The sequence below is a fragment of the Dendronephthya gigantea genome, unplaced genomic scaffold (genome assembly GCF_004324835.1).
Source record: "Dendronephthya gigantea isolate DGI-Jeju-01 unplaced genomic scaffold, DenGig_1.0 000103F, whole genome shotgun sequence".
NCBI classification, from domain to species: domain Eukaryota; kingdom Metazoa; phylum Cnidaria; class Anthozoa; order Malacalcyonacea; family Nephtheidae; genus Dendronephthya; species Dendronephthya gigantea.
Genome location: NW_021163113.1, coordinates 521,131 through 539,087, shown reverse-complemented (window position 1 = coordinate 539,087; position 17,957 = coordinate 521,131). Strand labels below are relative to the sequence as shown.

General features: G+C 38.6%; 1 protein-coding gene and 1 non-coding gene across 2 annotated transcripts; one reads left to right on the top strand and one right to left on the bottom strand.

Annotated features, from left to right (window-relative positions):
• Window positions 1-2,042: 2,042 nt before the first annotated feature.
• On the top strand, window positions 2,043-2,161 carry LOC114534640. The gene has a single exon (XR_003688150.1). It is a non-coding gene; the product is annotated as a 5S ribosomal RNA (ribosomal RNA).
• A 6,106-nt stretch (window positions 2,162-8,267) lies between these two features.
• On the bottom strand, window positions 8,268-15,152 carry LOC114534617 (collagen alpha-1(VII) chain-like). The gene is made up of 6 exons (XM_028556082.1): window positions 14,956-15,152; window positions 13,354-13,401; window positions 10,782-11,089; window positions 9,971-10,274; window positions 9,232-9,483; window positions 8,268-8,782 (listed from the first exon to the last, which is right to left on the bottom strand). The coding sequence occupies exons 1-6, from the start codon at window positions 15,050-15,052 to the stop codon at window positions 8,607-8,609; spliced, it is 1,185 nt and encodes a 394-aa protein (XP_028411883.1). The 5' UTR covers window positions 15,053-15,152; the 3' UTR covers window positions 8,268-8,606.
• Between the last annotated feature and the right edge of the window lie 2,805 nt (window positions 15,153-17,957).

Genomic DNA, 17,957 nt, shown 5'->3' with positions numbered 1-17,957 from the left:
ACCACTCGCATCGCAGTCTTGATACCTGGAACAGTGCGTATATGGTAAGTAAATCTGTGCCGAAACCCTGATACAAATGCAGCATATGCAGCTTGGGGCTCAAATTTAGCAATTTCACTTAAAACGTGGATTTGCTGACACCATTTACTAACTAAAGACGAGATGTACTTATCTTTCCCATCTTCAGAGCCAAGATATCCTCCAAGGTACTTATGTCCTTCAGTTGTTAAACGAGCACCAGTTCCAGCGAACATCTCTTTGGCGGTCTGCTCCAGGTGCGGCTTCACAATCAGCCAGGATTTGTCAGCACGCGGATAGTAACCAAGACGGGGACCATAAATAACAATGTTCTTCCACCAGGAACGCAAATGAGCAAGTGTACCAGCACCACTAAGGTCATCAGCAAAGGCAACATGTCGAACATCGCTAGCTTCATCAGATTTAATCAACTGCAGCAAGGGTGTAATGGCAACAGCATACAGCGGCATGGCTAATGGATCACCCTGTGGTACCTTCTGCAGAAGTAATTTCTTTCCCTCCTTGGACAAACAATCTTGATGCTGTGACATAACAGTTGAAGGTGTAAATTGCCATGGCAGGACAAATGTACTGAATGTTGTGCAACATGATTCTCCGATTAATTGAGTTGAATGCGTTTGTGGCATCCACCAATAACACAGCATCCGTTTCATCTTCTGCAAAGATTTCTGACATGGCATGAACTGCCGCCTCACAGCCAGCTGGTTGTCCAGCACAAAGCTGAACATCACCTGCACTTTCCATGATTTGAGGCTTGATTGCAAAGATAATTGACTTCCCGATGATCCTACGAAGCACTTCACCAATTCCGATGGGACGAACACCTGGGTTCTTATCCAGTGGTATTAGGCGACACGCCAAAAACGCCTCCAAACTTGTGGTCTGATCTGGTTCAATATCAACCTTCCGTGTTGCAAGTGTTCTCGCCATTAACGCAATCGCGGATCGTAGATCTCTTCCAGCGTCCCCATAATTGCGAGACACTAAAATATGCCGCCAGCCAAGTGCATCAAGACCAGAAGGACCAGCAGCACCATGCGTTCTCAATGCTGCCTTCGATATGGCTGCTTCATCAATGTTGGCAAACAATACTGGATCAATAAAGGGTATCTCACCATCAAACATGACGGAAGAGTCCTCGGGTTGTGCAGCTGGATGTTTTTGCTGAAGGTCCTTATACACAACGTCATTCAGAGGTAGAACTCCACCAGAAGATTGCTCATCCAACAAACGCAGGGCTGCATTCACTTTACCACGGAGCATAAGACTAGCGAAGGTCTTGGAAAGTTGTTCAATGGAGACCTTCCTAGAAGCAATCAGCGTTGATTGGATGGTCCTGCATTCCCGAAGCAGCTCATCAAAATTCCCTTGCTCCCATAACGCCATGCGCGCGACAAGCATGACACATGGTCTTTGGATCTCGATTTGAAACTTGGTTTTTGCAAGAGAAGAGCAGGCATGATCATAACGAGTTTTAAGGAAACGTCGTGTAAGTTCTCCGAGTTTACTGTTCCAAGCACTGATCAGTCTCCCCACTTCTCTGACATAAGACTTTCCAGCAGCTCCACTTGGCAACATGAACAGATTTTTGCGCCAAAACACAATCTCCTCGTAGGCAGCGGAAACAACTTGATTTAGATTGTCTTTTGTGTGGTTGCCCCAAACACAAGGTGACCGGCTTTTTTGAAAAATGGTTGTACTTGCTGGGTTGATGACACTAGAATTACCTGCAGTCGACGTTTCTCCATCATGTTGACGTACTCCACCAGTGGCATGTTTTTTCCTGCAGGTATTCAGATGTAGCGACCGTCCTCGTTCCGAACCAAATTGTCTATTACACAAATTACATTGAAATGCGCGCTCTCCGTCTTTGCTTTCTTGCGGCATAGTTTCTAATTAGCGTGCGTCGTCACCAACCAATTTACCAAATCACGTAGCACGCAGTTAACGGAATAACGTTCGCAAATGTAATTTTTTATATCACCTAATTGACGTATATTAGTGTCTACGACCATACCACCAGTAAGAAACCGGTTCTCGTCTGATCACCGAAGTTAAGCCTGGTCGGGCGAAGTTAGTACTTGGATGGGTGACCGCCTGGGAATACTTCGTGTTGTAGACTTTTTGTTTTGATTTTCAACCCTAAAAGCAACTCCTCCAAAATAGACCCGAAATAATTTTATAGTAACATAATGAAAAGTATAAATACTTGTATTTCCCTGTGAATTTCGCATGTAGTTCGCACAAACCAGATATACATCGCCCGATATTCATGATCAAATCAGTGATAGAAGTGTGTAACCTGCTCTGGATTTTAGTGAAGCTTTATATAGGGAAATATATGGACTCCATACCTGTGCATGATATTTTAGCAACAACACAAATTGTGATATTAGGTTAAATACGGATAAGGGACAGTTATGCACGTTTTAGAAAATAAAATAAATCAAACAAAACTGATAAACTCATTGTAATCATTTATGTACAATCCTTCGAAAAAAAGTTGATTAAAAACTATAGCCATTACGCAAAAATTCTCGTAGACTAGTGGCGAAGACAATCGTCTCCAAAGTGCTGTTTCGATGGTTCGAAACCAAGTGTGGCTATTTTTCATTATGTTCTTGGCGAAAGGATAAAATAAGTTAAATAACCATAGCCGTTCAGCACAAGATATCGTTGTCCAGTGGTGAAGACAATGGTCTCCAAAGTGGTAAATCGATGGTTCGAATCCTACCATAAGCGTTTTTCATTATGTCCTACGCTTAAAGGATAAAGTAAATGAAATAACTATGCATATCCGTTCAGCACAAGATCTCGTAGCCTAGTGGTGAAGACAATGGCCTCACAAGTGACAACTCAATGGTTCGAATCCACGCTTAACCGTTTTTCATTATGAACTTCGTGAAAAGGATAAAGCAAATTAAATAACCATAGCCGTTCAGCACAAGATCTCCTGGTCTAGTCGTGAATACAATTGACTCTTAAGTGGTAAGTCGCTGGTTCGAATCCGAGTGTACCTGTTTTCATTTATATATATATCTTTCGAAGAAAGGATAAAATGAATTAAATAATCATAACCGTTCAACACAAGATTCAGTGGTCTAGTGGTAATTCGATGGTTCGAATCCACGTATCGCTATTTTTCATTATATATCCTTGGGAAAAAGGATAGAGTAAATTAAATAACTATGGCTGTTCCACACGAAATCCAGTGGTACGGGGGAGAAAAGAACGGCCTTCCAAGTGGTAAATCGATGGTCCGAATCCTACCGTTTTTCATTATCGGAACTTCGTGAAAAGGATAAAGTAAATTAAATAACCTGAACCGTTGAGCACAAGATGTTGTAGTGTTGTGGTCAAGACGTTAGTCTCAGGTGTCGGCAGGCAACGGTTCGAATCTCGTTTTAGATGAAAATTTTCGTTATTGATCAAACATGGTAAGGTCATGGTGAATAAGTTGGTGTAGGCATCCAACAATCACCAGTTAGCCTTGTGGTAAAGCCGTGGACTATCAAGTACAAGATCGTTGTATCAGGAACAGTATGGGACGTTTCTCATGGCGGTGGAAAGCTAAAAGAAAAAAAGGAAGAAAAAAAAGAAAAAAATGGTAGGCATGTTGCTCGGGGGAGGTTTGTACTCTGTTAATCTTTGCCAATCAAAGTTAATCTTTAGGGAAATCAGGGGATAGGTAGGGTGAATGAGGGGTATATGAGTACAAAAAGACTTAGTAATTGGGAGGCATCGGGAGGCATCGGCTCCCGGGGCAAGGAAAAGGGTATAGGTGAGAAGGCAGCATATAAAATGTTTAAGTCTTTTTGTACTCATTTAAACCTCTTTACCCCTATTTATCCTCCTATTTACTCCTATCTATCCCTACTTTTTCCTATCCTCACATACCCCCAACTATCCCCTAACACAATTAAATGTTTGAAGAAAGCTTGCTTTGAAAGTCAGGAAAGCCGGGGGAAAGAGAACCCCCCTCAGTCTACTCCTCGCCCAAGGCGAGGGCATATTCGCCCTCTCGCTCTACTCCTCTCACACCCACAAATTCTCACTTTATTACCTTGTTCTTTTTCGGCTTATCCAGGGCTTGAACCATCGACTGTATACTTGGCAGAGCATCGTCTTCACCATTACACCACCAGTTCTTGTGGTGTAAGCCTAGAGTTTCTTATTTTACTTAATCCTTTTTGGAAGAATCTTTGATGGAATAGAAGAAAAAAAAACATTCCCATCTGCGACTCGAACCTCCGCCTTTAAACTCGGAGAGCACTGCCTTTACCAGTAGACCGCACGATCTTGCGCTGAAATGCTACACTTTTTTATATTACTGAATACGTTATGGGTAGGATCTCAAATGAAATAACAATTTAAAGGAGCTCTTTTTAAGGTTCATGATTTCTAAAACGCACACAACTGTATCTTATTCGTAGTTTGTAAGTTGTAACCTAATATTAGACACTTGTGTTGTCGCTAAAATATCACATACAGTCCTTAAAGCACTATCTTTCAATAAGTTAGTCATATGCGGCCCAAGTGAAGCTAATGGTTACGGTGCGATTGTTTTGTATTTTTAATGAAGTGAAATCAAAGTAAAGTAAAAGAAGTAATAATGCATTTCAAAATAGGTTTAAAAGAAAAAAACTACAAGAATTAAGAATAGCCGAATGGATATTAGGGCGGATTCATATTAGGAACTCATCTTAGACGGGAAAGTTGATAGTAAAAACCTGTCTGAATATGAATTAGGCTGTGGATAAATTATACGTATGATGGGTCGGGTAATGTGTAATCATTACGGTAATAATTTTGTTTAATTTCCTAGTTAGCCTTGTTCCATCCTTGACCGTGCTTATATATATCAGAAACTCGTCTCATTTTTCCGTCTAAATATGAATTTAAGACGAGTTTCTCTTCCAGACGGGATTCCCGATGCCTCGTAGTCGTATTCTCGAAGATTACATCTGAAATCGCAAATAAATGAAGCAAATATCGAGTTAAACAGACATTGACTATTTATTTTCAGCCTTTGCTGTATAAAGAGTCGAAATACTGGCTGGTCTAGCAGGTTCATCGAATATAAAATACGCTAAGAAAAAGATCAGTTCAAAAGCACAATTTATGCAGTTAACTGCGATAACAAACAAACAAACAGCAGCTCAACTATATTACGGCAACGATTCATACTGACTATTTCATTTAAACGTTCTTCGAAGAAAGGCTTCGTTTGCTTGAAAGGCTTCAATCCGTAATCTACTGAGGAGAGTACGAGGCGCATGTTTGTTGCCTTATGACTACATTTTTAACCGAATTCATATTACAGACGGGAAACTCGTCTTAGAGGGGAGACTCGCCGAAGACGGGAAACTCGTCTGATGTGAATCACAGACGCGTTTCTCTTCTGAATTTTCCTGTCTAAACAGACGGGTAAGTTGGACGGGAACCCGTCAGGAAGAGAAACTCGTCCTTAATTACCGTAATTATTACCAATTACTCGAACCATCATACGTATAAATTCATCCCAATTCATATTTAGACGGTTTTTACCATCAACTTTCCCGTCTAGGATGAGTTTCCCGTCCCTAATATGAATTCGGCTACTCTTAATTCTTGAACCTTTTTTCTTTTAAACCTATTCTGCATGAAATGCATTGTTAATTCTTAAACTTTACCTTGAATTCACTTGAATCACTTCATTAAAAATACAAAACAATTGCACCATAACCATTAGCTGCACTTCGGCCGCATATAACTAACTTATTGGAAAAATAGCGCTTTAAGGCACTGCATACCTGCATGTGTTATTATAGCGACATTTAAGTTACAAGCTACGCGTAAAGTACAATTGTGTGCGTTTTAGACTAGAAAAAAATCTTGAACATTAAAGGAACTCATTTAAATTGTCAAGTTTCATTTAAGATACTACCCAAAAGGTATTCAGCAAAATAAAAAAGTGTAGCCTTTCAGCGCAAGTTCGTACGGTCTACTGGTGAAGGCAGCGCTCTACGGCAGTGCTCTCAGGATAAAGTAAAATGAAAAACAGTAGGCTTTCACCACAAGAACTGGTGGTGTAGTGGTTAAGATGATGATCTGCCAAGTATACAGTCGATGGTTCAAGCCCTGGATAAACCGAAAAAGAACAAGGTAATAAAGTGAGAATTTGTGAGTGTGAGAGGAGTAGTGCGAGAGGGCGAATATGCCCTCGCCTTGGGCGAGGAGTAGACTGAGGGGGGTTCTCTTTCCCCCGGCTTTCCTGACTTTCAAAGCAAGCTTTCTTCAAACATTTAATTGTGTTAGGGGATAGTTGGGGGTATGTGAGGATAGGAAAAAGTAGGGATAGATAGGAGTAAATAGGAGGATAAATAGGGGTAAAGAGGTTTAAATGAGTACAAAAAGACTTAAACATTTTATATGCTGCCTTCTCACCTATACCCTTTTCCTTGCCCCGGGAGCCGATGCCTCCCGATGCCTCCCAATTACTAAGTCTTTTTGTACTCATATACCCCTCATTCACCCTACCTATCCCCTGATTTCCCTAAAGATTAACTTTGATTGGCAAAGATTAACAGAGTACAAACCTCCCCCGAGCAACATGCCTACCATTTTTTTCTTTTTTTTTTTTTTTTGCTTTCCACCGCCATGAGAAACGTCCCATACTGTTCTTGATACAACGATCTTGTACTTGATAGTCCACGACTTTACCACAAGGCTAACTGGTGATTGTTGGAAGCCTACGCCAACTTATTCACCAAAACCTTACCATGTTTGATTAATAACGAAAATTTTCATCTAAAACGAGATTCGAACCTTCGACTGTCGACACATGAGACTAACATCTTGACCACAACACTACAAGATCTTGTGCTGAACAGTTAAAGTTATTTAATTTACTTTATCCTTTTCGCGAAGAACATAATGAAAAACAGCGATACTTGGATTCGAACCATCGACTTACCATTTCATAAACCATTGCCTTCGCCACTAGACCACTGAATCTTGTGCTAAACGGTTAGGATTATTTAATTTACTTTATCCTTTCTTCGAAGGATATAATGAAAAACAGGTACACTCGGATTCGAACCACCGACTTACCACTTGGGAGACAATTGTCTTCACCACTAAACAGCTAGATCTTGTGTTGAACGGGTATGGGTTTTTAATTTACTTTATCCGTTTGACGAAGTTCATAGTGAAAAACGGTTAGGGTGGGATTCGAACCATCGATTTACCACTGGTCCTGGGAGACAAATGTCGTCGTTACCACACTACGAGGTTTTGTGCTGAACGGGTGTAGTTATTTAATTTGCTTTATCCTTTTCTCGAAGAACATAATGAAAAAGAGTTAAGCGTTGATTTGAACCATTGAGTTACCATTTGTGAGACCATTGTGTTCACCACTAGGCTACGAGATCTTGTGCTGAACGTCTAAAGTTAATTTACTTTATCCTTTTCGCTTAAGATATAATGAAAAACGGTTATGGTAGGATTCGAACCATCGATTTACCACTTGGGAGACGAATGTCGTCGGCAAAACACTACAAGGTTTGGTGTACGTTGAACGGGTATGGTTATTTAATTGGCTTATCCTTTTCTCGAAGGGCATAGTGAGAAGGGCTAAGTGTGTATTTGAATCATCCATTTACCACTTGTGATTCAAATGTCGTCGCCACTACACTACGAGGTTTTGTGCTGAACGGTTATTTAATTTGCTTATCCTTTTCTTGAAGAACATGATGATTTATTATCTTAATCATAGCGCACATACCTTTTTCTTATTGGTAGTTTTAGCCTAATGTCTACTATTTTTGTTGACGCTAAAATATCACAGGTATGGAGTCCCTTGAGCGAAGGAGGACTATCTTGCCATAAACTAGTTATATCTGGCCCAGGTGAAGCTAATTGTTACGGTGCGATTGTCTTGTATTTTCAATAAAGTCAAGTCTGATTTCATAGATCATTTTTAGGATTTTGACTTTGATAATTTTGATAATTTTTTTTGCCTACCCATGCCTGCCTAAAGTCTTTGTTTATGTTCATTTTCGATTCAATTCGGGATATGAAAAGTTCGACGTCTGAAACGGGCCAGAGAACTGTTGTACGAGTATTGATGATCAATTTGATGACCGTTATCATTAGGTGATGATACTTGGTCTAGGCAATATCACGCAGTTTACTTGCCCATCAAAACAAGACACCTCATAAACTTGAACAAAAACGATGAGACACGAGCAAGGCCCAAACTATTTTTCTTCCCTTTATTTAACCACTTCTACTACATTACCGTTTCATGTAATTTTGAAACAGATATCAATTATCAAACAGACATCAAATTAGTCCTTAAAATTTGGAGACAAAGGTTGAAAGAGGTTGAGCCCTGGTTTCGAATTAAAAAAATGCGTGACGTCTGAAACATGCCATTTCTACTTAACTTGTAGAATATACCTCAAACAAAAGTGTACAAAGTGTAACTATGCTCAGTCAGTATGCAATTAACTTAGCTATTCATGACAATGATTGTTCCAATTTGAGGAAAAACGTAATAAAAATGTCACTAAAACTGAGAAAAGTTATTGACAGGATTCCTGATGGGAAACCAGAAGGAAATAATCTTTACAGCATTTGTTACGAGCAGTATCGTAGTATCTGGTGCCACAACAATCGTGCCCAGCCCTCTCGTCATGAATTGCGCCACAGCAACAGACCTGAGTACCAGGATCGATAGCCTGCTGACCACACATGTTTCCTTCAAATAAAAGAAATATACATGCATTATACCATGATCAAAACATGGTGGCATGAATAATGTAGGGAATTTTATTGCTTTTGCAGTTGAACAAGTTAGAAAACAGACATGCATGCACTACCCTCTATACAATATCACAATAATAAATAAATAAAATAAAGGCATGACGCATCAGGCACGAGGTAAATCAAAAAGAGAAATGTTACACGTTTACTTATTTCAATGCACTTGGTAGCTTAACTTCTTCGATGAAAAAAAACAGAAAAAGCCCAATGAAGCGGCCACAAACAAAAAAGTTTCAAAGAATACTTCCTAACGGATACATCTTAACTCATACATGTTAAATCGCTCTTTCAATAATGAAAGTAACACTGCTAAACATTTGGGCAAAGAATATTTCTTTTAAGTAAACTAAGCTATAAGTAAAACAGATAATCTCATAACCATACCTCGCACAGCGATTGTTACGGGACAAACCACGTCAACACCACTCGCGAGTGTAAAGGTGTACTGAATGATGTGGTCACCGAAAGGGAATGCATGTGGTGATGTTATTTTTGGTTCGACAGATATCTGCGCCGTCTCTGATTTATTACCAGTTCTGCAGGAGTACTGAGGAGTTGGCCAAGACACGAGCACATTCGATTGCCCTGGTGCAATTCGCCGGGTTTTTGTTGTGGTCGAATTGCACTGACAGTCAACTTCAAAAAAAAGAAGAAAATATCAACATAAGTTTAGCAGTACCGTAAATTGACGGGTTTTATACCCTACGTTATAGGAAAACTAGTGGAAAGGCGACATTCTGAAACCGCATTTACCTTGCAATAGACCTTTTTTACAATGACATCGAACGCGGAAAGTCTGATGTTACACGAAGTTTGATTGGCTCGATAGTTTTGTGGAGCCAATCAAATTTCGTGTATATACATATAACATCAGACTTTCAGCGTTTGACGTCATTATTAGAACGGTCTATTTAACTATAAATTTGACGCTATCTCTTCGGATGGGTTCCATTCACAAACTTGTACAAGCTGACCGTCCAGTTCAGCCCTGTGCGGTTCAAACAGTCAGTTTGTCATCGGCACCGAATTATTTGTGTGGTCTAAAACCTCAAATAAACACGGTTGCTTCGAAAATGAAAACGTGGGTGATCAAAATACAGACGTCGTCGCTTAAAAACCCTACCAATATTCCCACACGTAGTTTGGATAAGCTTTGAGCGAATCGTGTCAATATCTTTGTAGTCTGTCTCGACGACATGTTCTTCTGACGTGGACATCCTGATAAGATTGGCTTTAAACCTGTCTCTCATCTCTGGACTGCCCACAGCGGCTCCGACAATCTCAATTCCCTTTGCTTTGATTCGACTCGCATTCGCGATCGTCTTTGCCAAAACGCCCTCCACTCCCCAGGGATTTCCATCCGTAATGATCACCACGACATCGTCTATGTCAGGCCTGTTGTTTCTTGGATTATTTTGGGTGAAAACCTAAGTTGAATTTCACAACTAAATTTATGTTCTTTGCAGGACAATAACCAAAGAAGTGATAAAATTCTTAAGCCGGGGAGGGAGGGGGGAGTTGGAAGACTAACAGAATCAGAAAACCAGACCCAAAGACGCCCCTTGGCCTTATGTCTGAATCGTTTCCTTTGTAAGCTTTCCTTTAAAAAAATTAAACTTTAAAAAAATTTGAATATGCAAAAAATATAAACTTTAAAGAAATTACAAAAGAAACATAAGTTTAGATGCATAACTTTTTGTATCTTATGTAGATAAAAATCATCTAATTCTACATGGTGTTGTAGACCTAAATTATATATTGTATCTATATAGATATGAATGAACCAAATATCTTGCTATTTTACTTATTTTGTGCGATTTTTTATTGACTTTGGTAAAGAATCTTTAATTGATGAATTCGTTAACTAAAAACAACTCTAGTACCCCATGCATGTTTAGCATTTATCATGCGATTATTACTCAGGCTATAATTACCTTGTCGTTTGCCAATTGAAATGCGATATCGGTTCTTGTGTAACCTCCTTTTATATCCGTCCAATTCAAGCGGTCAATAAATCCCGCCATTTCACCCGCATCGAAAATCTTTCCAAATTCCACCAGCACTTTAGTCTTCTTCTCTTCGCTGAACATCAAAAGCGCCACTTGCGTGCCATTACGGGAAACGTGGAGATTTTCATCAGTCACGAGATTCTTCAGGAAAGGTTTCATATCACTTTCGAAGTACGCCTCAACAGAATACGAAGTATCGAGGATAAGCAAGAGGTCTTTCATACACAGCATGCCTTAAACGAGAAAAAGAACAATAATGAGCATCTCGGTTCGTTTAAGGTGGCTAGCAATAGATTACAGTACAGGAGAGCATATTTTCCCTTTCAAACTTTGACACTGTCCTAATTGTCCAATATTTTAGGAGCCGGTTGTATGAAACTCTTTAACTACATTTTGCATAGTTAAATCGTAGTTAAGTCAGAAATACACTATTCTGATTGGCCAATTTTGTCGTTAACTATCCAGAAACACAAAGGCTAAAGTGTCAAAATTTTTCTTAATTAATCACAATTATCACCACAGCTGCATGTGCTACGTAGGAGAATTCTATACTGTCAAATGTTTTAAGGAAAATATTTACTTTCCCAAATACTATTCCTGTATCTCGCGAGCCACATATACCACTGGAGTCGGTTTCACACAAAGACAATTGTGGATTAAGTTAAGCACAGGATTTCTCTGAAGTGAACGAAAAAACCCAGATAACATCAGGAATTTCTTTTGGAAGAACTAGAACTGCACAGGAATTATTCTTGAACCAGTAAACCTGCTGTTGAGGTAAGGATGAAATTATGCAAAGCCAATTCCATTTTGTGGCCAATTTCTAGTTCCTTGTAACTTTTAAGTTGTAAATCTTTCTTCACATGTTTTACTGCCAAATAAAATTTTCATCTGGTGAGGCAGGGACCGCGGAGCAGGGTGGCTCGCTGGGCTTTAGCCCCACCAATAATTTTTCCGTAATTAGTCTTTAATTTCGAATATTTTTTAGTTCGCTCAAATTTACAAGCAATACAAGCGCCAAAATGCTGGAAACTTTACATAGGGCAAGCATTTGACCATTAAAACAACGTGGTTATCAATTTCAAAATATTTGACATCATAACCAAAGCATGGTTAAATTGTTTGGTGTTTGTATATGAGCGCCAAACATGCTGGAAACTTTACATTGGACAAGCATTTGACCATTAAAACAGCGTGGTTATCCATTTCAAAATATTTGACATCATAACCAAAGCATGGTTATATTGTTTAATGTTTGTATATGAGCGCCAAACATGCTGGAAACTTTACATTGGACAAGCATTTGACCATTAAAACAGCGTGGTTATCCATGTCAAAATATTTGACATCACAACCGGCAAAGCATGGTTATATTGTTTATTGTTTGTGTATGAGCGCCAAACATGTTGGGAACTTTACATAGGACAAGGATTTGACCATTAAAACAGCGTGGTTATCTATGTCAAAATATTTGACATCATAACCAAAACATGGTTATATTGTTTAATGTTTGTATATGAGCGCCAAACATGCTGGAAACTTTACATAGGACAAGCATTTGACCATTAAAACAGCGTGGTTATCCATTTTTAAAAATTTGACATCATAACCAAAGCATGGTTATATTGTTTAATGTTTGTATATGAGCGCCAAACATGCTGGAAACTTTACATTGGACAAGCATTTGACCATTAAAACAGCGTGGTTATCCATGTCAAAATATTTGACATCACAACCGGCAAAGCATGGTTATATTGTTTATTGTTTGTGTATGAGCGCCAAACATGTTGGGAACTTTACATAGGACAAGGATTTGACCATTAAAACAGCGTGGTTATCTATGTCAAAATATTTGACATCATAACCAAAACATGGTTATATTGTTTAATGTTTGTATATGAGCGCCAAACATGCTGGAAACTTTACATAGGACAAGCATTTGACCATTAAAACAGCGTGGTTATCCATTTTTAAAAATTTGACATCATAACCAAAGCATGGTTATATTGTTTAATGTTTGTTATGAACGCCAAACATGCTGGAAACTTTACATACTATCTATTATTTGCGGCGAAGGGCATTTGCGGCGATTTCAGAGACCTATATTTCAAAATTTTCCCGGACTCTCTTAGCAGGGGCGCGGTTCCGAGCCCCAGCAATACGAAAAACGCTCCGCGGTCCCTGTGAGGTAATCTTCGGATCCATCCATAATAATTCTTTTCCAGAAACATGTTATGAGGATGCGAAACATCGCAAACTGCCTGTACTAATATTCTTGCCATAATCTTGTTAACGTGTCCAAGTGTTTTGGAAGAAAAGGTGTGGATATGGGGTCCCCCTCCACAAAATGAAGATTTTTGCGGCGTAATTCTCATCGGCATATTTTGTTGCATTGACGGCAAAGACGATAAACTTATATTGCAAGTTTTTATTTATTATAGCAACACTTTCATCCCCCAGCTGTAGTGTAAGGTCTCAAAAATATCAAGTAGTTTACCTGTGGTTACGTCATTGAAGCGACGGGATGTTTCCTGATCAGAACCATCTAACGAGAATAGACAAAAAGGAATGTAATTTTTAAATTAAGGGATAGAGCTGACCTTACACAATATTCGTAAAATAACAGAACAAAATTAAATTACGACAATGGAGAATAGCTGAACCATATAAATGAATTACACCGTAATTTCAGGTTATTTTGTAAATTGTTTGAGGTATTATTCTTCCTGTATTGTCCTGCAAGCAAATAGGATTGTTTAATCCTAGAATAATTAAAGGGAACCCATTGCATTTTGAATGTAACTGGAATGTGAATCCACAATACTCGGAATGTAAAACATGATTGTTTCCCATCAATTTCACCTGTCATGAATAAACATGACATTCTATATACACTGATCAAAGTGAATATTAAAGCACACCCAATGCAAAAAATATGAAGTAATTCTGCTCATGCAGTCAACCCCATATAAATGTTAGCTATATTGACAATATAATGTTAGATACGCGTAATGTTTGTCTTGCATACTTAACGAAATGTAACAATTCAAAATGCAAACAAAGCGAATTCTTCACATTACGAGGGAACATATTATTCCGCTATAAATTGTTAAGAAGGCAAGCTGCAATAGTTTCAGTTCTAACTCACCACTGCTCGAAATACTTTATATTCATAAACTTCCGTGTCACGGTCCGTGCTTGGATAATTCGAACTTTATTATTATATATCGTATATATTCTGTATATTTTTTTATATTCTAGGCTGCAGTTTCGTCTTTGTACACTGGGCTGTAGAGAGTGTGGTTGTGGGTCATTTAAACTAAGATAAGAATACCATTTTCCATATAGCCGCATATACCATAAAATGAGGCATCTCATGGTTTGATCTCAGTATTTAGTTTTCAAACGATTTGAAAAAGTTGTAACCGAAAATAGTTCACTATAATTTATATAAAATTTCCAATCTTTTAGCGTTTCCTCAAGATGCGACATCCTAGTAAACAGTATCAGTTCTGCATGGGCTTGTAAAGCTGCGTTCATACATGCACAGCACTATACCTAAAAAATGAGAGCCAGTCATATAGTAATTCAGTATAAAGCAAAGGATTAAGATTTCCAAAAGAATACTGACATAATCCACTGTGTTTGCAGGTATAGTTGGTTCTGTACTTCGAATTGATAGTAATGATGCGAAACACAACGCGACTGTGTATAATAATAATATAAAACAATTCCGGCAGAAAGGACTCTTTTTGATTACTGTAGTAAGTGGGTATCTCAGTCAGGCCGTTGTTGTGTTCTATAACATTCATTGAGTATTTAAACTAAACAAAAGCACGAATTCTCCAACACGTTTGTTAAGAAGAATTACAAGTCAAGTGTGATAGACATAATTATTGACTTTATAGTTCTAGCGGCCAAGGCACTTAGACAGAAAGACTCCTGAAGCTTTAGAAATAAAACATGCAGAACCTCAGAGTGAGCCAATAAAATTAAAAATGACATACGAGTACAAAGTAAGGCGGTGGAAGACAGTTTGAGATTTTTAGGTGTGGTCTAGCAGCTGTATCTTATAAGGTGCACGAATTTACGGACTTACCCTTTGCTCCATTAAAACTATGCGCTGCCGGTGGAAACGGTCTTTGCGCTTGGATTCCCTGGAGAACTAATGCAACAACAGCCAATAGCTTTATCATGATTCAACGTGGTAGAACAAAACGACTTGCTTGTTATTTGTATGCAGCACAGCTTGTCAATTCGTGAAGACGATCAGCATAGCAACTGGTATACTTGTTCTCAATATTACCCCTTTTATGCACTAGCTGTTTATCAAATCTCAAGGGGCTTGACGGTTGCAATATTGCCTTCCGACCGTTAATTTTCGTCGATCAATGGATTTCATGACAAGGCGTAAGCCTTTGTAGAGAGGCGTGTTTGACAAGTCTAAGGAGGACGGCATACCAAGAACGTGATGCGCCCTAACGAGTGTGATTGTTTTCGCGATCAGTTAAGGCCCGTCAAGACAAGCCACGTGGGGCCTCTCATCCTTATCGAGGAGGCACTCGGAGTAGAAATTGTACTCATACCGAGAATATGGTTGTTCTCATCCCATTTTGAGGTAGAAATGATAAATATTGCACAAGTGAGATAGATTTGAAGTTCATTTAATTTCTAAGAAGCGGATATCTGTCTCCAAGACTTTAACGACAGCTCTTGCGTAAAATTCCTAAATTTGCTCACTGTCTCAACGCGAAAAGTAACATGCGATATATTAGCCACTTCGTAAAAGTACGTGTGGGTATCTTAAACGTGCAAATTCGGCTTCGTAAAGGAGGCGAATCGCATTAATAAGTCTACCTGAGTCTAGGTTTAAACCCGGCGTTTTCTTCCCAAGCAAAGAGTTTCAACTTTACGTTTTTAAATCAAACTTGTTACTGCATTAGAAAGCGGATTAAAATCAACTTAATGCTAGACCAATATTGTGCCGCACCCGTCGTTCAGAGTCGTTAACAGCATATAGCTCAGCGTTGCTACACTTGAATTTAGTCTTAGATGATTAAATTGTTCAATTATGTTAACAAATGTGAGAGATGATTGCAACACGCAACAATAGCAACTTGTTCTAACAACGCGCGCGAGATTAAATTTTTATTTCATACACAGTTCTTGTAGACTTAAATTAGAATTTTACTCTATGCTGATTTCGTAAACAATGAGGTTTTTCTTTTCGTTTTCAAGACACTTAATCAAATATTTACACTTGGAAAAGAACACTTGCCCGCTCGACCTGTTTTCGATATGAAAACAAGGGGCACGAGTTGTGTAGTTTTATTCGGGAATTTAGTAAATAGTGTATTGTATTGTTTTTAATGATCTACTCTTTAAGGCAGTTACAACTTCTACTGATCCTTTTACCAGAATATAAGTCATGCGGATCTTTGGCGGTTAGTTATATCTCTGCGAATCTTCAGTTCATATAAATGATAACGACTTGTCTTTAGTGACATATGCAAAGTCGCAAACGGTATATTAATTGAAGTACACAACTTCTGGGCCGACATCAACAATTGTACAATTTGAATCCGAAACAAATGAAGAAAATTTGGCGGTGTGTTCAACACATCGGTAGGTGTCGTGAATGAACATAATAAAGCGTTTATGTACCTGAATAGCTAACCCTAACCTAACCCTAACCGCACTAAATTTGGCTTAGACAACGGATATCCCTATAAAATAAAAAGGCATCGAGCTTGTACAATTGTCGACGTCGTCAACCTCAATTGAAGATTGAAGTGGTAATATACAAAGGCCCCGTTTACATTATATAGAGCAATTTGTTATATCCATTTGGCCGATCTCTGATAATAAATCATCCATTAAATTTCAATGATACAAAATTTTGTCCGCTCCCAAACCAATCCGGTGTAGCGCAAACAGGACTGTAGACGACGATTTGGCGGCGGCTTTCGCTTTCGGAGCAGATATATCGTATGTTACACATAGTAATCAAATCGGGCAGATATTCTAAAACTTGCAGTGATTTATAATATTCTTACAATTTTCTTGCCCATGATTTCGATAACATTACCGAAATTTTGTCAGTTCAGCTTATTCATTTTAACGCATTTTATCCAGATGAATAGAATAACCATATACTATATAAAACGGTTTATTCAGATCGTGCATGCAACGAGAGAAGTCGAGACGCCGCAAAAGCGAATAAAAGAAAATATTTCAATAACAACAAATCTTTAATTGTAAGATATTTACCTTCCACTTCAGATGCTCCGACTATATGACTCCCACCTGTTGAGCTATCCAAATAATGGCTCGAGTTAACGGTTGTAAAATTATTTCGCACAATATCGAGAATAACATTCTGTGATGAACTGGTGAGCCACAGTGGAACTCACTTTACTCGTACAAAACTTCACAGACATAAATGTGTTTTGGTCCGGATCAAATTTAGATCTTTTCAGTTACACGCGGAAGAGGTCTTGTTTGTTCATGATAATGCATTAATTAAAAAACGCCTCTCACGAATTGTTTTCCCGTATGAATGCGTATAGTGCTTTTGACATGAATTCAATTTCCATAGGTAATTAGTATATAGTTGTGGAAACCATATAAGCTTGCCCAATCATCACAGAACTATTCAAATCACTTATCGATAGAATTTCAATGCTCGCTCTAACACTGCCGAGCTAAATGAAAATATGCTTAAAGGTTCACTGGCATGAAATTGATTAATTTTGTTTACGCTTTCGTCTAAGGCTGCATGGTATATACTTTGCAGAGCCGAGCTAAGCAAATTCTATAAGGCCTAAGGTTATACGTTCCATTTTGTGCAATTCAAGCAATAGAAAATGAGATGATTTTGAATATGTGTGTAACTTATAGTTGCCATGCAGGACTGTGCCGAGGGGGGTATCTGGGTGTTGCACCCCATGCATAGGTTTGTTCCAATATTATCCAATTATTCGGAAAATTCAAGCTTATTTGGCTGAAACCGTTAAAAAACATGCATCTGGTCTTGTAATCTACCATTCGCAAACTAATTTTGTCAAATACGATAACATAGTTTTTGCCCTGGGACGATGT